Genomic DNA, 12,801 nt, shown 5'->3' with positions numbered 1-12,801 from the left:
TCTGTTCATCAGGCTGCTTAAAAGGTAAACAGAGCAGCAATGTATTCACCAGTGACATGTGGATACACATTTATCTCTCATATGGTAAGAGCTGTGAGCCTAGAATTGTCAGAGTACACGCATTGTCTATATCCAATTTTAACATATATTCGTGAATATTTTGTGCATCTTAATCTTTCATCAAAGACAGTTTAGTAATAAATGATTTTTAAGTAACACTAGCACAATTTTTAAAAAGCTTCACATAATGGTCACCCCACTTTATTGCAAACAAATTTGGCATAAAACCTGCAACAATTATGCGGTGAAACAGTAGATTGCCCAAGGCTGGGGGTGGTCTGGGAACAGGGATAGTCTCTCTTTGACATGATGTCACTCAGCCCCTCATTGTAATATTCATTGTCTCATTAATTGTTAACCAATCGGAGTTGATTGCCACCTTCAGGAATATTTCAAGGGCATATAAGCCTGAGTGTCACAGACTTCCTGTATTAAAATACTGGCATTATTCATAAAATGATAAGATACCCAGAAATTACGTCTCTTGAACCTTTTAAACATCACACAGCCAAGGAATCATTTGGACTTGGTTTTGGGGTGGGAGGAGTTGAAATGGAACTGTCATGAAAATACATTTGTGTGTGTGTATATATATATATATATATATATATATATATATATATATATATATACACACACACACACACACATATATAATACATATATATATGTGCATATGTATATCTATGTATGTGTGCATGTGTATACACACACATATCCATATATATGTATCTTTAATATACATAATTGTTGATATATTATCTCCCCATTGGACAATATGATCCTTGAGGGCAGATACAATTTTTCTCTTTCTTTGTATCCCCAGCACCCTACACATAATAAGTGCCTGACAGATACTTGTTGAATGGTTAAAGTGTCCCAGTCACAGCCAAAGGCAAAAGCCACCAGAGAAGATGGGGTCTGATCAATGCTGTCTTTCACTCCCTGGGGCGTATGGCAATCAATCCCCATAGACCGACGTTTCCCCAAGCAGGAAAGCACCAAACCAGTTTTATGTTCCAGGGCCTCTTCCCAAGGATTCTCCTTCCCTTTACTCTGGTCATCCATTTTTGAAATCAGTGAAGAGTCTGTCAAAGAGAGGTGGCAGAGGAGGTCAGGTAAAAGCATAGAGAAATGTTAACATTCTTTGAACAGGTCACACAAAGAGTCAGGGGGATGGCCAGGACATAATTTTGGCCACAAGTCTCTAAGTCCACCTTTCTATCCACTGGGCTATGAGAATTTCTCCCATGGAAAAGAAAAGAGAGAAAACAAAACCAGAGAGAGAGAGAGAGAGAGAGAGAGAGAGAGAGAGAGAGAGAGGAGAGAGAGAGAGTGAGAGAGAAACTGAGCGGAAGAGCCAAATGTTGTCCAAAGTATTTGATGAGAGAGGAAGGAATAAGTAGGAAGGGGAATAGGATCATAGAATTTAAAACTGGAAGGCATCTTTGTGATCATCTTTTCTGACTCCTCATCATTTTACAAATGGGGAAACTGAGACTGAGAGAAGGGACTCACTTAAAATGCTGCTCAGTGATGCAACAAGAGGGCAAACAGCAAGGCTGACATTATAAGGTGCTTTAGAGATGGCTTTATGTAACAGAATTGAGATGTAAGGTCTGTGAGAAGGGGAAGGAGATTGAGGATGGTAGGTGATGCAATGGATGGAGTGCTAGGCTTGGAGTGGGGAAGACCTGAGTTCAAATATGGCCTCAGATACTAGATGTGTGACCCTGGGCAAGTCACTCAATCTCAATTTCCTCATCTGTAAAATGGGGATGATAATAATAGCACCTACTTCTAAGGGTTATTGTGAGGATCAAATGAGATAATATTTTAACAAGCACATAGCACAGTGCTTAACTCCTAGTACTCACTATTTAAATGCTTCTTCTATTCCTCTTCCCCTCTTTCCTGAATTTGAAGTAGGCTGTGATAGGCAGGGAAAGTCACAAGGAGACAGGGGCATTCCACTTGGTCATCTAGAGATTCTCCCCTGGGAACACCATGATGAAAAATGCCCCCTCCCCACCTCCCCATGTTGTAGAACCTGGGGACCAGCCTTACCATAATGTTGGCAGTCAGCCCCAGTGTAACCAGGACAGCACTTCCAGACTACAGAGGTGTGGACTTTCTGTTTCACCTGGTACACTGGCTTCAGGGAGATCCGGTACCTGGAAGAAGAAAAGACTCTGGGGAACCATTGCTGATTCAGCTGGCACATGCTTCTGCTCTGAAGAAAACCTGGAGATTCACCCTTCCCTCTATTCTTCTCACCCTACCCCATCTTAGCAGCCCACTCTTTCCTGCTGCTTCCCTCTGCCTGGAGCCTTCTTGTTCTCTAAAGCCAGGGCCAGACACCCTGACAGTTTTTCTTGGTGCTGGGTGATCATTGGGAGTGAGTGAGTAAGAGAGAGAGAAAGGGAGAGAGAAGAGAGAGAGAAAGGGAGAAAGAGAGAGAAAGGGATAGAGAGAGAGAGAGAGAGAGAGAGAGAGAGAGAGAGAGAGAGAGAGGGAGAGAGAGAGAGAGAGAGAGAGAGAGAGCGCAAGCGCTTCAGTGAGGCTCTTCCCCTTTTATCAATCCCCTACACCCTCTGGATCCCACTCACATGACTTTGACCTGACAATCAGGAGTTCCAGGAGGACAGGGCTGCTGAGAATGGACAAAGAACTTCTCAGTTTTGCAGGAGGCTACAAAGGTGACCAGCCTGGACTGCCGGTAGGGGCACCAATTACTAGAAAGAAAAAGGGAGGAAAAAAAATCAAAGAATTATTGTTTAATGTTCATTTCATAGACTCTCAGAATCTCAGCATTGGAGGTGACCTTGAATGTCATCTTCTGTGATCCTTCCATGAAGGGGAATCCCCTCTACAATGTTTCCAACCACTGATCATCTGGCCTCTTCATTTAAAGACCTCCCATGATGGGAACCCATTGCTTCCAATGGGAGCTCCTTCCACTCTGGGACAGTTCTGAGCATTAGGTTTTCCGGTTGTTGAGCTGAAATCTTCCCTTCATTAATCCTAGTTCTAACCTCGGGAGCCAAGCAGTAGAACTCTGAGCCCCTTTTCAAATAACTAGCCCATCAGACGCTTGGATACAGTCTTCAATTTCCTCCTGCCCCCATCATTCAACTGATGCTCATATTTCTTCTTATCCAGATGGGCCAGAAGTCCCTTCCCTACCTGTGTATCCATCATACACCCAGCCCCACCCCTCCACGAAGAGCTTAGCCTACAGTGGCTTTCTGGGGATCCATTAGCACTTAACATAAAGTTCCCTCTTCAAATGGAGAACTTGCATTATTAATTCCTGTTCCCCCACTTACCCCTATTTGAATAAATGCGCTGACAGGAGGCTGGTTTGGAAGTCCTGGCTGTTTCCCTTTCTCATTACCCCTAATACAGGGTTCTTAGCCTTTTTGTGTAATGGACCCTACGGGCAATGTTTGGAGTAGCTAAGGGACCCTTTCTCAGAATGAAGTTTTAAATTCATAAAAATAAAATAGTAAGGTTAGAAATGAAATCAATTATATTGAAAAATAGTTATCAAAAATTTTTTAAAAGACAAATTTATAGATGACAGTTCAAGAATCCTGCTCTAGCATTGTTTCCAGTTTCTGTTTTGGACACTTCTTGGGATTTGCCATCCTTAGCCTCATCATCTGAGATGCTGGAGCACTTGAGGGCTAAGTTTCCAAGGGAAGTAGGACAATAATCATACCAAGAGTAATGAACAAGAAAAACGTTTTCTCCCAACTTTTTGCATGGTTCTGCTGGGGGTGGGGGGAGGGATGCGTGTCAACAAAGACTTAGAAGCCAAGTTGCATGTCAGACTCACATAACAAAACTGGCAGTGAAACCAGGTTTAGAACTTAGAGCTTTTAAATTTAATTTTAATAAATTAATTTAATTTTGAACTTTTTAAATTAAAAATTTTTCCCATTAGTAAAAATCTATTTTCTCCCTTCCACCTCCCCAATCAATGAAAAGAAAATAAAACCCCTTAATAAATTTCTGTCTCTTCTCTCCTCCTCCTCCTCTTCCTCCTCCTCCTGCTTCAACTCTCCTCCCTCTCTCTCTCTCTCTCTCTCTCTCTCTCTCTCTCTCTCTCTCTCTCTCCTCCAGATCTCTTTTTAAAATCCCAATCACCTCAATGCAGTGGCAACAGAGAACCTGGGATCCAATTCTAGTTCTTTCATGTCACCACCTGGGTGACCTTCAATAAGTTACGCCCCTTGTCTGGGCCTCACGTTCCTCATCTGTGCAATGAAATGGATGGACTAGCACTTTTGTCCCCTAGCCTCTTTGTCTTCTCCTCTTCAGGAGTCACCACAGCTCACACTCTATGTCATTCAGAGCTGAAAAGCACCTTCCTTGGGACAGCTGCAGGGGAGGAAACAGGGGTAGCCATGGGCCCTATCACTAGCAAGAGCTAGAGTCAGGATTTGAGCCCTGTCCCGGAGTCTGCTGGTGATCAGCATTCTTTCCACTCTATCTTATTGCCTCCCGTTTTTGCCTGGGCTAGGGAGCTAGGAAGTGGCTGGGCACAGAGTACAGTAGGTATTTAATAAATACTTGAGCAATTGACTAGTCTCCTTAACAATCATTAAGTGGATCCTATGTGCAGGACTGGGACAGCTAGGGAGTGCCATAGTGCATAGAACACTGAGCTTGGAATCAGGAGACTCATTTTCTTGAGTTCAAATCTAGCCTCAGACCCTTACTAACTGTGTGATCCTGGGTAAGTCACTTACCCTGTTTACTTCATTTTCCTCATCTGTAAAAATGCACTGGAGAAGGAAAAGGCAAACCATCCCAGTATCTCTGTCAAGAATACCCCCAAAGTGGGGTCATGAAGAGTGAGACCTGACTAAAAATGACTGAGCAGCAAGAAAAGATGTGCAGGAATGGCAATACAGAGACAAAAATGAAACACTTTGCCCTGAAGGAATTTATAGGGGCATAGCACAGCCCAATGAAAAAGAACATACAAAGTCAAGAAAGGTGATGTGGCCGAATGGATAAAGACCTGGCCTTGAAGCTAGGAGGATCTGGACTCAAGCCCTGCCTTGAGCACCTACTGGCTATTTGATTTTGGGCACCTTTCCAAGGCTAGAATTTGAAGAAAAAATCTGATCCACTCTTGGAAAGGAAGTTTCCACACTTGGGAATTCTTTATGCCAATCATATTATAAGTCAGATCCTTACCCCTTTATTATCATCAATAATTATTATGATTAATTATTCTTAATATCTACTGCTTTAAGCATTTTATACAATTGCAAAACATTTTCTACAACAACCTGTGAAGATGTTAGTTTTATCCTTATTTTATAGGTGGGAAAACTGAGGCCAAGAGAGGTTAAGTGACTTGCCCTGGTCACGCAGCCAGTAAGTGTCTGATCAGGATTCAAACTCAGGACTTCTGACTCCAGCTCCCATACTCTATGTAGCAAACCTTCTGGCCCATACAAAATTATATAAAACAATTTCAATAGGTGAGTAAGTGGGCGGAAATTGGGAAGGAAACCAAATATGTTTTCTAAATACCAGACTGAGTCAGGGGGAAGGAATTTGGAAATGTCAGGGCACGATTTTGGAGCAGGCCTTGATATGAAATGCCTCATTGTTGTAAGAAAGGGGCGAGGGACAAGAGCCTCTCTGATAAAGCCCATTTGAATTGTGTGTGTGAGTGTGTGTGTGTGAGTGATCGCATGGAAACACAGGAACCAAAAAAATTCACATTTCGAAGGAAAACACCCACACCAGATCTGGCCTCTGGAACAAGGATCAACATTATAAATCACAGAGGGTGGGGACAGAGAAGAAATCGGAGGGGCCGTTGCCGTGGAAAAGGGATCAGGTTTATTCTCCTTAGTTCTAGAGGGCTGAACCAGCAGGGATAGGTCGGGGCCCCAGCTAAGCAACATTTGGGCATGCCGTCAGGGATGTACAGAGCACCCGAGCCAAAAGTCGATGGGGCTGTCTTGGAAGCAGGTGGGCTCCCCCTCACTGGGGGGCCTCAAGAAAGCCTATTCTGTAGGAGAAGGGATTCTTGTTCAGGGGTGGGTTCTGAGGATCACGGTTCCCGAGCTGGAAGGACCCTCAGGAGGGCATCTCATGTTATAGATCCAGAGATGGGTTGGCAGAGGGGCCTACAGTCACAAAGTCAGTGTGAGCCAGAAGTGGGTTGGAGTAGATGGTCTTGGAAGCTTTCTGAGATTCTCTAATTCTGAGAAAGGTCCAGCTGTGAACGGGTGGGTGTCAATCAACTACACTGACAAGCATCATGGCGTTCGGGCAAGGGAGATTTGCCAAAGCCAGTGGGAACAGAAATCACTAATGATGCCTGTCCTCAGGACATGATAACTCCATTGGAAGGCCAGAAGGCTGGATTGGAGCACATGAGCATGGCGGTATTAGCAGGACTCCAGAAACGGCCCTCTGGTATCTGGTTCCCAGACCCATGTGGAGAATCCCTCCACCCACCGGCTGCTGCGGACAGGGCTGAGGCCTACATGGTTAGATAACATTAATGAAGCGCAACCCCAGGGCGGGGTGGCAGCTGCCTGAAAACAGACCCGCGGCCTGGAATCTGACTTTGGCTTTGTGCCTGCTAACAGGGCAGGGAGAGCACCTTTTCCTCCCGGTCACCCAGATTCTAAATCTCAAAGACATCTGAGACTCTTCTTCTCTCTCTCCTGTATCCGATCAGTTTCCTTACTCCTCCATATCTTTCCCACCCATACCTTCCTTTCCCACCCTAGTTATAATGGCCTCCAGACTGGTCTCTAGCTCTATTCCTTTCTAAGCCATATTCGCCTTCCTAATACACAGGCCTGACCACAGACATCTCCTGCTCAAAAACATTCTATTGCTCCCAACTGCGGACACTGGCTTTTGGGATTGCAGGGAAGGCCGTCCACAATTTGGTTCCCATTGACCTTTCATGCCTTCTTTCCTGGTTCTACTCTTCATGTACTAGAGAGGTCCTTCCAGACAAATTGAGGTACTGTCCCCCAAGTCATTCTGTGTTCTTTTCCCCAACTTCTATGCCAGATTAACCTGGAAGTCATGCCCTTCTCATCTCTGCTTATTGAAACCTATCTCTTCCTTTAAGGCTCAGTCAGGTGCCAGCTGTTCCAGGAAGCCTTCCCTGATTGCCTCAGCTGGAAACAATCTCCCCCTCACCTTTCTTTAAGCCCGTTGTCTAGAAGCCCTCCTTTGCCTTTGTCTCAGTCTCCCTTAAATTGTACTTATATATGTGTGCACATATAAGTGGATGTTTGCCTGGTTGGCAGCTAGGTGGTATGGTGGATGAAGCACTGGGAAGCCTTGAATTCAAATCCAGTATCAGGCACTTCCTAATTGTGTAATCCTGGACAAGTGGCTTAACTACTATCTGCCTCAGTTTCCTCACCTGTAAAATGGGGATAATAATAATATCTACCTCCCAGGGCTGTTGTGAGGATCAAATGAGATAATATTTGTAAAGCACTTAGGATACTGCCTGGCACATAGTAGGTGCTATATAAACTCTTATTCTCTCCCTCCCCTTCCTTAAAGGAATTCCTTTTCCTACGAGCCTATGTGGCAGTCCCACAGCATGGCGATCCTCCCGCAATAATGTTGTCATCAGAGTCTAGGAAGAAGCATGGCCATTTTGAAGGGAGCATAGGGAGTCCTGGCCAGGCAGTGAGGAGAAGAGGATCATGGCCAGAACTAGCTCTGGCAATGGCATGTTAAGCTCCAGGGCACCTTCCCCTTGGGCTGGGGTTCCCATCTGGAGAAGCCATGTTTGCAGGTCTCAATGCTCCTGGGGCTGAGACGCCTATCATGTCCCAAGACCCCGAGAGCCTTAGCGGGCCCCCTGCACCCCAGACCCTCGTCCTGTTGAGTAAAGGGGCAAGGATAGCAAGGGGAGATTGAACTGGAGACCTGGAGGTTGGTGGGTGGGCTTGCTGAGACTGAGGCTGAGAATGTTGACAGTGAACATAATACTGATAATAGCAACCACACTTATAAAGCTCTTTCTGTGTGCCTGGTATTACTCTGAGCTCTCTACAATTATCTCATTTAATCCTCACAATAACCCTCGGGGTAGGTGCTGTTATTACTGGTCACCTGGTTTTCTCCAGCATTTCTATTTTAAGTAGTAAATTGTCCTTTTTCCTACTACTACAACATTGTGTTATATAATTGACATGCCTAGGTCAGGGGGAAGAAATCCAGAGGGAAGAAGGGATGGGGGCATGGGACGGAGAATATGCGAAGCCCAACCCAGTTTGGAAGGTTGGCAGTCACAGACACTTCTCTGGGGCTCCCTCATGAGACTGAGATCTGGGGGTCTTGGCTCCTCTTGATACCCCTGAGCAGGACCACTGCACTCATTTGTCACTAACTCTATGGTTTTGTTTTTTGGTTAGGCAATGGGGTTAAGTGACTTGCCCAGGGTCACTGAGCCAGTAAGTGTCTGAGACGGATTTGAACTCAGGTCCTCCTGAATCCAGGGCCGGTAATCTATCCACTGCACCACCTAGCTGCCCCTACTTACTCTCTGTTTGCTGCATGGAACTGAAATGCAATGCTGCCCAGTCTTTCCTGGTTCTTTGGTGTGCCCTGCCCTGATGAATGTTGCAGACTGGACCTGTTTTCTCTCTAGTGATAGTGGGAACTAGGTGTCGGAGAACAGGAGCAAGAAGGGCCCTCAGAGGCCACCCACTCCCTCTCCCTCATATGATAAAGAAGCAAAGTACTGGAGAAAAAATGATGGATTTGGCGGTAGTGGTCCTTGGTTCAAATCTGACTGTCACTTGCTGTGTGTGTGTGTGTGTGTGTGTGTGTGTGTGTGTGTGTGCATGACTGGAATCTGTGGGCTTGGGGTTGTTATGTGACTCTGGGTAGACGAGAGGATCCAGGTGGGTTGGTGTTTAGTGTAGATGTTGAGTAGGTTGGCACATGACCAACCAAACTGGAAGCTGAGAATTGGGCATGAGAAGAGTCTGGGTGGAATGCTGTAGTCGAAGCATGCCTTGCTTTGATATGATGCTTGTGGTGGGAGGAGGGAGGGGCATAGGAGTGTTTATTTTTACCCTTCCTTTTCTCCCGGTCCTAGGGTGTGGAGCTAGTCCTGGATTCAATGGGAAAGTGACTCAACTGATAGAAAGTTAAGCCAGCTAGGCCCCATAGGTGGAAACAGTGGCTGGTCTCCAATCCAAGCAGAGGTCTGTTCACCTTCCTGCCTTGGGTCTCCCTGAAGGGCAAGGCTCAGGAGGTGGCCTCTCAGGGGACCCATTGATTTGGGAACATAAAAAGCCTTAGACACTGAAGCAAATGGTTCACCCACTTCCAAAAAGGAACCGAGAAAGACATCTTGCTCAGCTGTCTGTGGCTCAGTTGTTATGGCTTGGGATAAACATTTGCCCTCCAGACTGGGTCATGAGATGTGAAAGGAGTATAGGATTTAGAGCTTGAAAGGATAGCAGAGGTTATCTGGTTTAACTCTTTCATTTTTACAAATTAGGAAACCGAGGTCTAGAATGTGAAATGCCTTTCCCAAGGCCAAACAGGGGGTAATTAGCAAAATTAGGACTCAGACTCAGGTTCTCTGATTCCAAATCCTGTGCTCTTTCCAGCCAAACCAAAGAGTGGGAAATTTGGCCGGGACCTTCATCTGATGGTACCACACCTCCCAAGCCCTGTGGTCTCTAGGCTTTAATTCATGCTAGTTCCACTCACCATCTTGTATTAGACCAATGTGGTTAGTCAAGAAGCCCTTATTACACATCTTGCTAAGTGCCAGGGAAGAGGGGGGCAGCTAGGTAGTGCAGTGGATAGAACGCCAGGCCTGGAATCAGGAAGACCTGAGTTCAAATCTGGCCTCGGACACTTACTGGCTCGGTGACCCTGGGCAAGTCACTTAACCCTGTTAGCCTCAGTTTCCTTATCTGTAAAATGAGATGGGGAAGGAAATGACGAACCACGCCAGTAGCTTTGCCAAGAAAACCCCAAATGGGGTCATGAAGAGTTAGACACGACTTAACAACAGCAAGAAGAACGTGTGTGAGGAGCCAGCACCTTTTTGCTTTCCTCCACACTCAAGTGCACAGGTTCTGAACTATGTATGTGTCCAGCCCTCTTTGGGTAGTCTGGTGAAGCCTCCACAGAAGGAGGCGTAAAATAAAACACACGGGATTACAAAGGAAGCTGATTGTATTGATATGCAGCCATCAAAAAATATGTTTGCAAGCAAGTTCATGGACCCTAGGTTAAGACCGTTGCCCTAGTGGAAGGGCCAATGTTACGGGCTGCCGCTAACAGAAAAGGGGGAGGTGTAGTGCCGTGTCCGAAGGCCTGAACTTGAACCCTACCTTTCCTCTTACTCCCTGTGTGACCTTGTATCTCCCTAAGTCACCTCCCCTTTCTGGGCCTCATTTGCTCCTCAGTAATAGAAGGGGGCTGGGCTCGACCGCCTCCAAGATCCTTCCATTTCTGAAACCCACAAATCATAATGAGGTTTAATGAGGATCGAAATCTGCTCCACCTCAGTTTTCCCCTCTCTTTTGGCTGGGGTAGAATGGGATGGTTATCCCCTGAGGGGTTTTGAAAGCTCGGCAGTGCGTGTGTCTAATGGTTATTCCATTCGACAATGATCTTGAGTGGAAAATAAGAGCCACCATTTTGGATTGGCTCCATCCATGCTGGGCTGCTGCCAGCCCTCTCTGAACCGAATCCTTGGGCATCAGTTCCTCCAATTGCGCTCCTCAGAGCTCTGTCCTGACCTCAGGAAGAGGACATCTCTATTTCCACAGTCCATGGAGGGGAGGGTGGCAATGCCTCTCAGACCCAGGGAATTGGATGACATCTCTCACCTGGGGCAAAGAGAAGCCGGGTGGGCCAGTGAGTAGAGAGCTGGCCTTGGAGAGAGGAGCACTTGAGTTAAAATCCTGCTTCTGATACATACGGGCTATGTGGCCCTCGGACAAACGGTGTCACCTCCAAGTGCTCCAGGAAAGTCCGTGAGGCTATGCGTCACTAAGAAGGTGCTAACCTGTGCCAGTGGAGGGAATTTCCTCACTTGAGAGTTCCCTTTTTCAAAGTAATCACAGATATAGTCCAAAAGAAACCAAGCTCAACCCCACATTGGGGCCCAGGGCTCAACTCTCCTTTTCTGTCCAGCCAGTGCTATGGATTGCCCAAAGTGTCTGCCCCAGACAGAGAATCATAAGATCTAGAGCTAGAAACCACCTGAAGGGTTATCTAACCCAACCCCCTCAATCACACTCAAAGATAGCTGTTAAGTGACTATCATGTACTTGGCACTTTGCTAGGCTAGGGATACAAAGCAATCAACAAGCATTTATTAAGCACTTCCTATAGGCAAGGCTCTATCTACTAGACTGGAGTTACACACCTGTCAATCAACAAGCGTTTATAAAGCATCTACTATGTGCAAGGCACTTGGTTATAAAGGGAATGAAGATACAAAAGGCAAAAGCCAAACTAGATCTTGCCCTCAAGGAGCTTCCATTCTGCTGGAACATGGCAAAAGAAAAGGGATGGGGGTGGAGATACAACATGGACTTAGATTAGTAAATAGAAAAATCATTCCAGAAGGAAGAGGGCAGTGTGGAATAGGGGATAGAGTGCTGTGGCTGGGAATCAGGAGGACCTGGATTTGAATCCTGCTTCAGACACCCTTGCTGTGTGACCCTGGGTAAGTCACTTGCATCCCTCTGACCCTCACTTTTCTCAAATGGGCAGATTGACTCCATGACCTCCAAGGTCCTTTCCAGATCTGAATCGAGGATCTCATATACGGATTTCTCATATATGGGATATATAGGACATGAAAGGGAATAATATGAAAAAAAAAAGACCAGGAAGGGAAGAGAAGGGAAGAGAGACAGAAATCAGCTTTAACTGTCAGACTGAGGACTTTTTAATCTTAACTAAGAGGCAAGAGGGAGCCACCGAAGATTTTTGAGCGAGGCAGTAGCAGGGTCAGAGCTGAGTTTAAGAAGGTTATTTTGATAGCAACGTGGTGGATGGATTGGAGGAGGAAGACACTGGAAACAGGGAGACCAAGCAGGAGCTTATTACAATAGTCTGGGAAAGCAGTGATGAATGCCTGAAGTAGGTTGTTGGCTATGGGAGAAAGAGAAAGGAACAGATATGAAAGGTGTCATGGAGGCAGAATTGATAGAATTCGATTGACTAAAGGGGATGAGGGAGAGGAAAGAGTTAAGTGTGACTGAGCTTTGGAACCTGGATGACTGAAGAGAAATAGTGAAGTTTGGAGGAGGGATAAATTTGGGGGACAGAGGTGGAGAAAGTGGGTTCCATTTTTGACTTGTTGGGTTTGAGAATGATGATGGAACATCCAAGTGGAGATCTCCCACAGGCAGTTGATGATGTTGGCCAGGAGTTGAGGAGAGATTAAGGCCATAAATGGAGATTTGAGAGTCATTTGCATAGAGATGATAATTAGGACCCTGGAATCATACATTCAGAGCCAGAGGGACCTGAAGGTTATCAAGTTTAACTCTTGTCATTTGACAGATAAAGAAACTGAGGCCCAGAGGGGTTCCCTGATTTGCATAAGGTCACAAAGGAAGTGGGCCCAGAGTTAGGCAGGATGGTATATCCAGTGTGCCTCAGTCACCTCACCCCATTCCTGAAAGGGAAGGGAGAGAAGAGTACTTTCTCATCTCTTCTTCATAGAATCACGAATCTAGA

At 45.8% G+C, this 12,801-nt stretch overlaps 1 protein-coding gene across 2 annotated transcripts in view; it reads right to left on the bottom strand.

The window, feature by feature from the left end:
- MMRN2 (multimerin 2) overlaps positions 1 to 12,801 on the bottom strand; it is a 48,669-nt gene that overhangs the window by 19,702 nt on the left and 16,166 nt on the right. For both annotated transcript variants that reach the window (XM_078150772.1, XM_020994651.2), the window contains exons 2-4: positions 2,670 to 2,795; positions 2,128 to 2,234; positions 1,068 to 1,148 (exon numbers count right to left, since the gene is read on the bottom strand). In XM_078150772.1, coding sequence (XP_078006898.1) covers positions 1,068 to 1,148; positions 2,128 to 2,234; positions 2,670 to 2,795 — 314 coding nt within the window. The remainder of the gene's footprint in view (positions 1 to 1,067; positions 1,149 to 2,127; positions 2,235 to 2,669; positions 2,796 to 12,801) is intronic.

The sequence above is a fragment of the Phascolarctos cinereus genome, unplaced genomic scaffold (assembly GCF_003287225.1).
Source record: "Phascolarctos cinereus isolate Bilbo 61053 unplaced genomic scaffold, phaCin_HiC Scaffold_3;HRSCAF=262, whole genome shotgun sequence".
NCBI classification, from domain to species: Eukaryota; Metazoa; Chordata; class Mammalia; order Diprotodontia; family Phascolarctidae; genus Phascolarctos; species Phascolarctos cinereus.
Note: the sequence above shows the minus strand (reverse complement) of the source record. Positions and strands in the feature narration are given on the sequence as shown.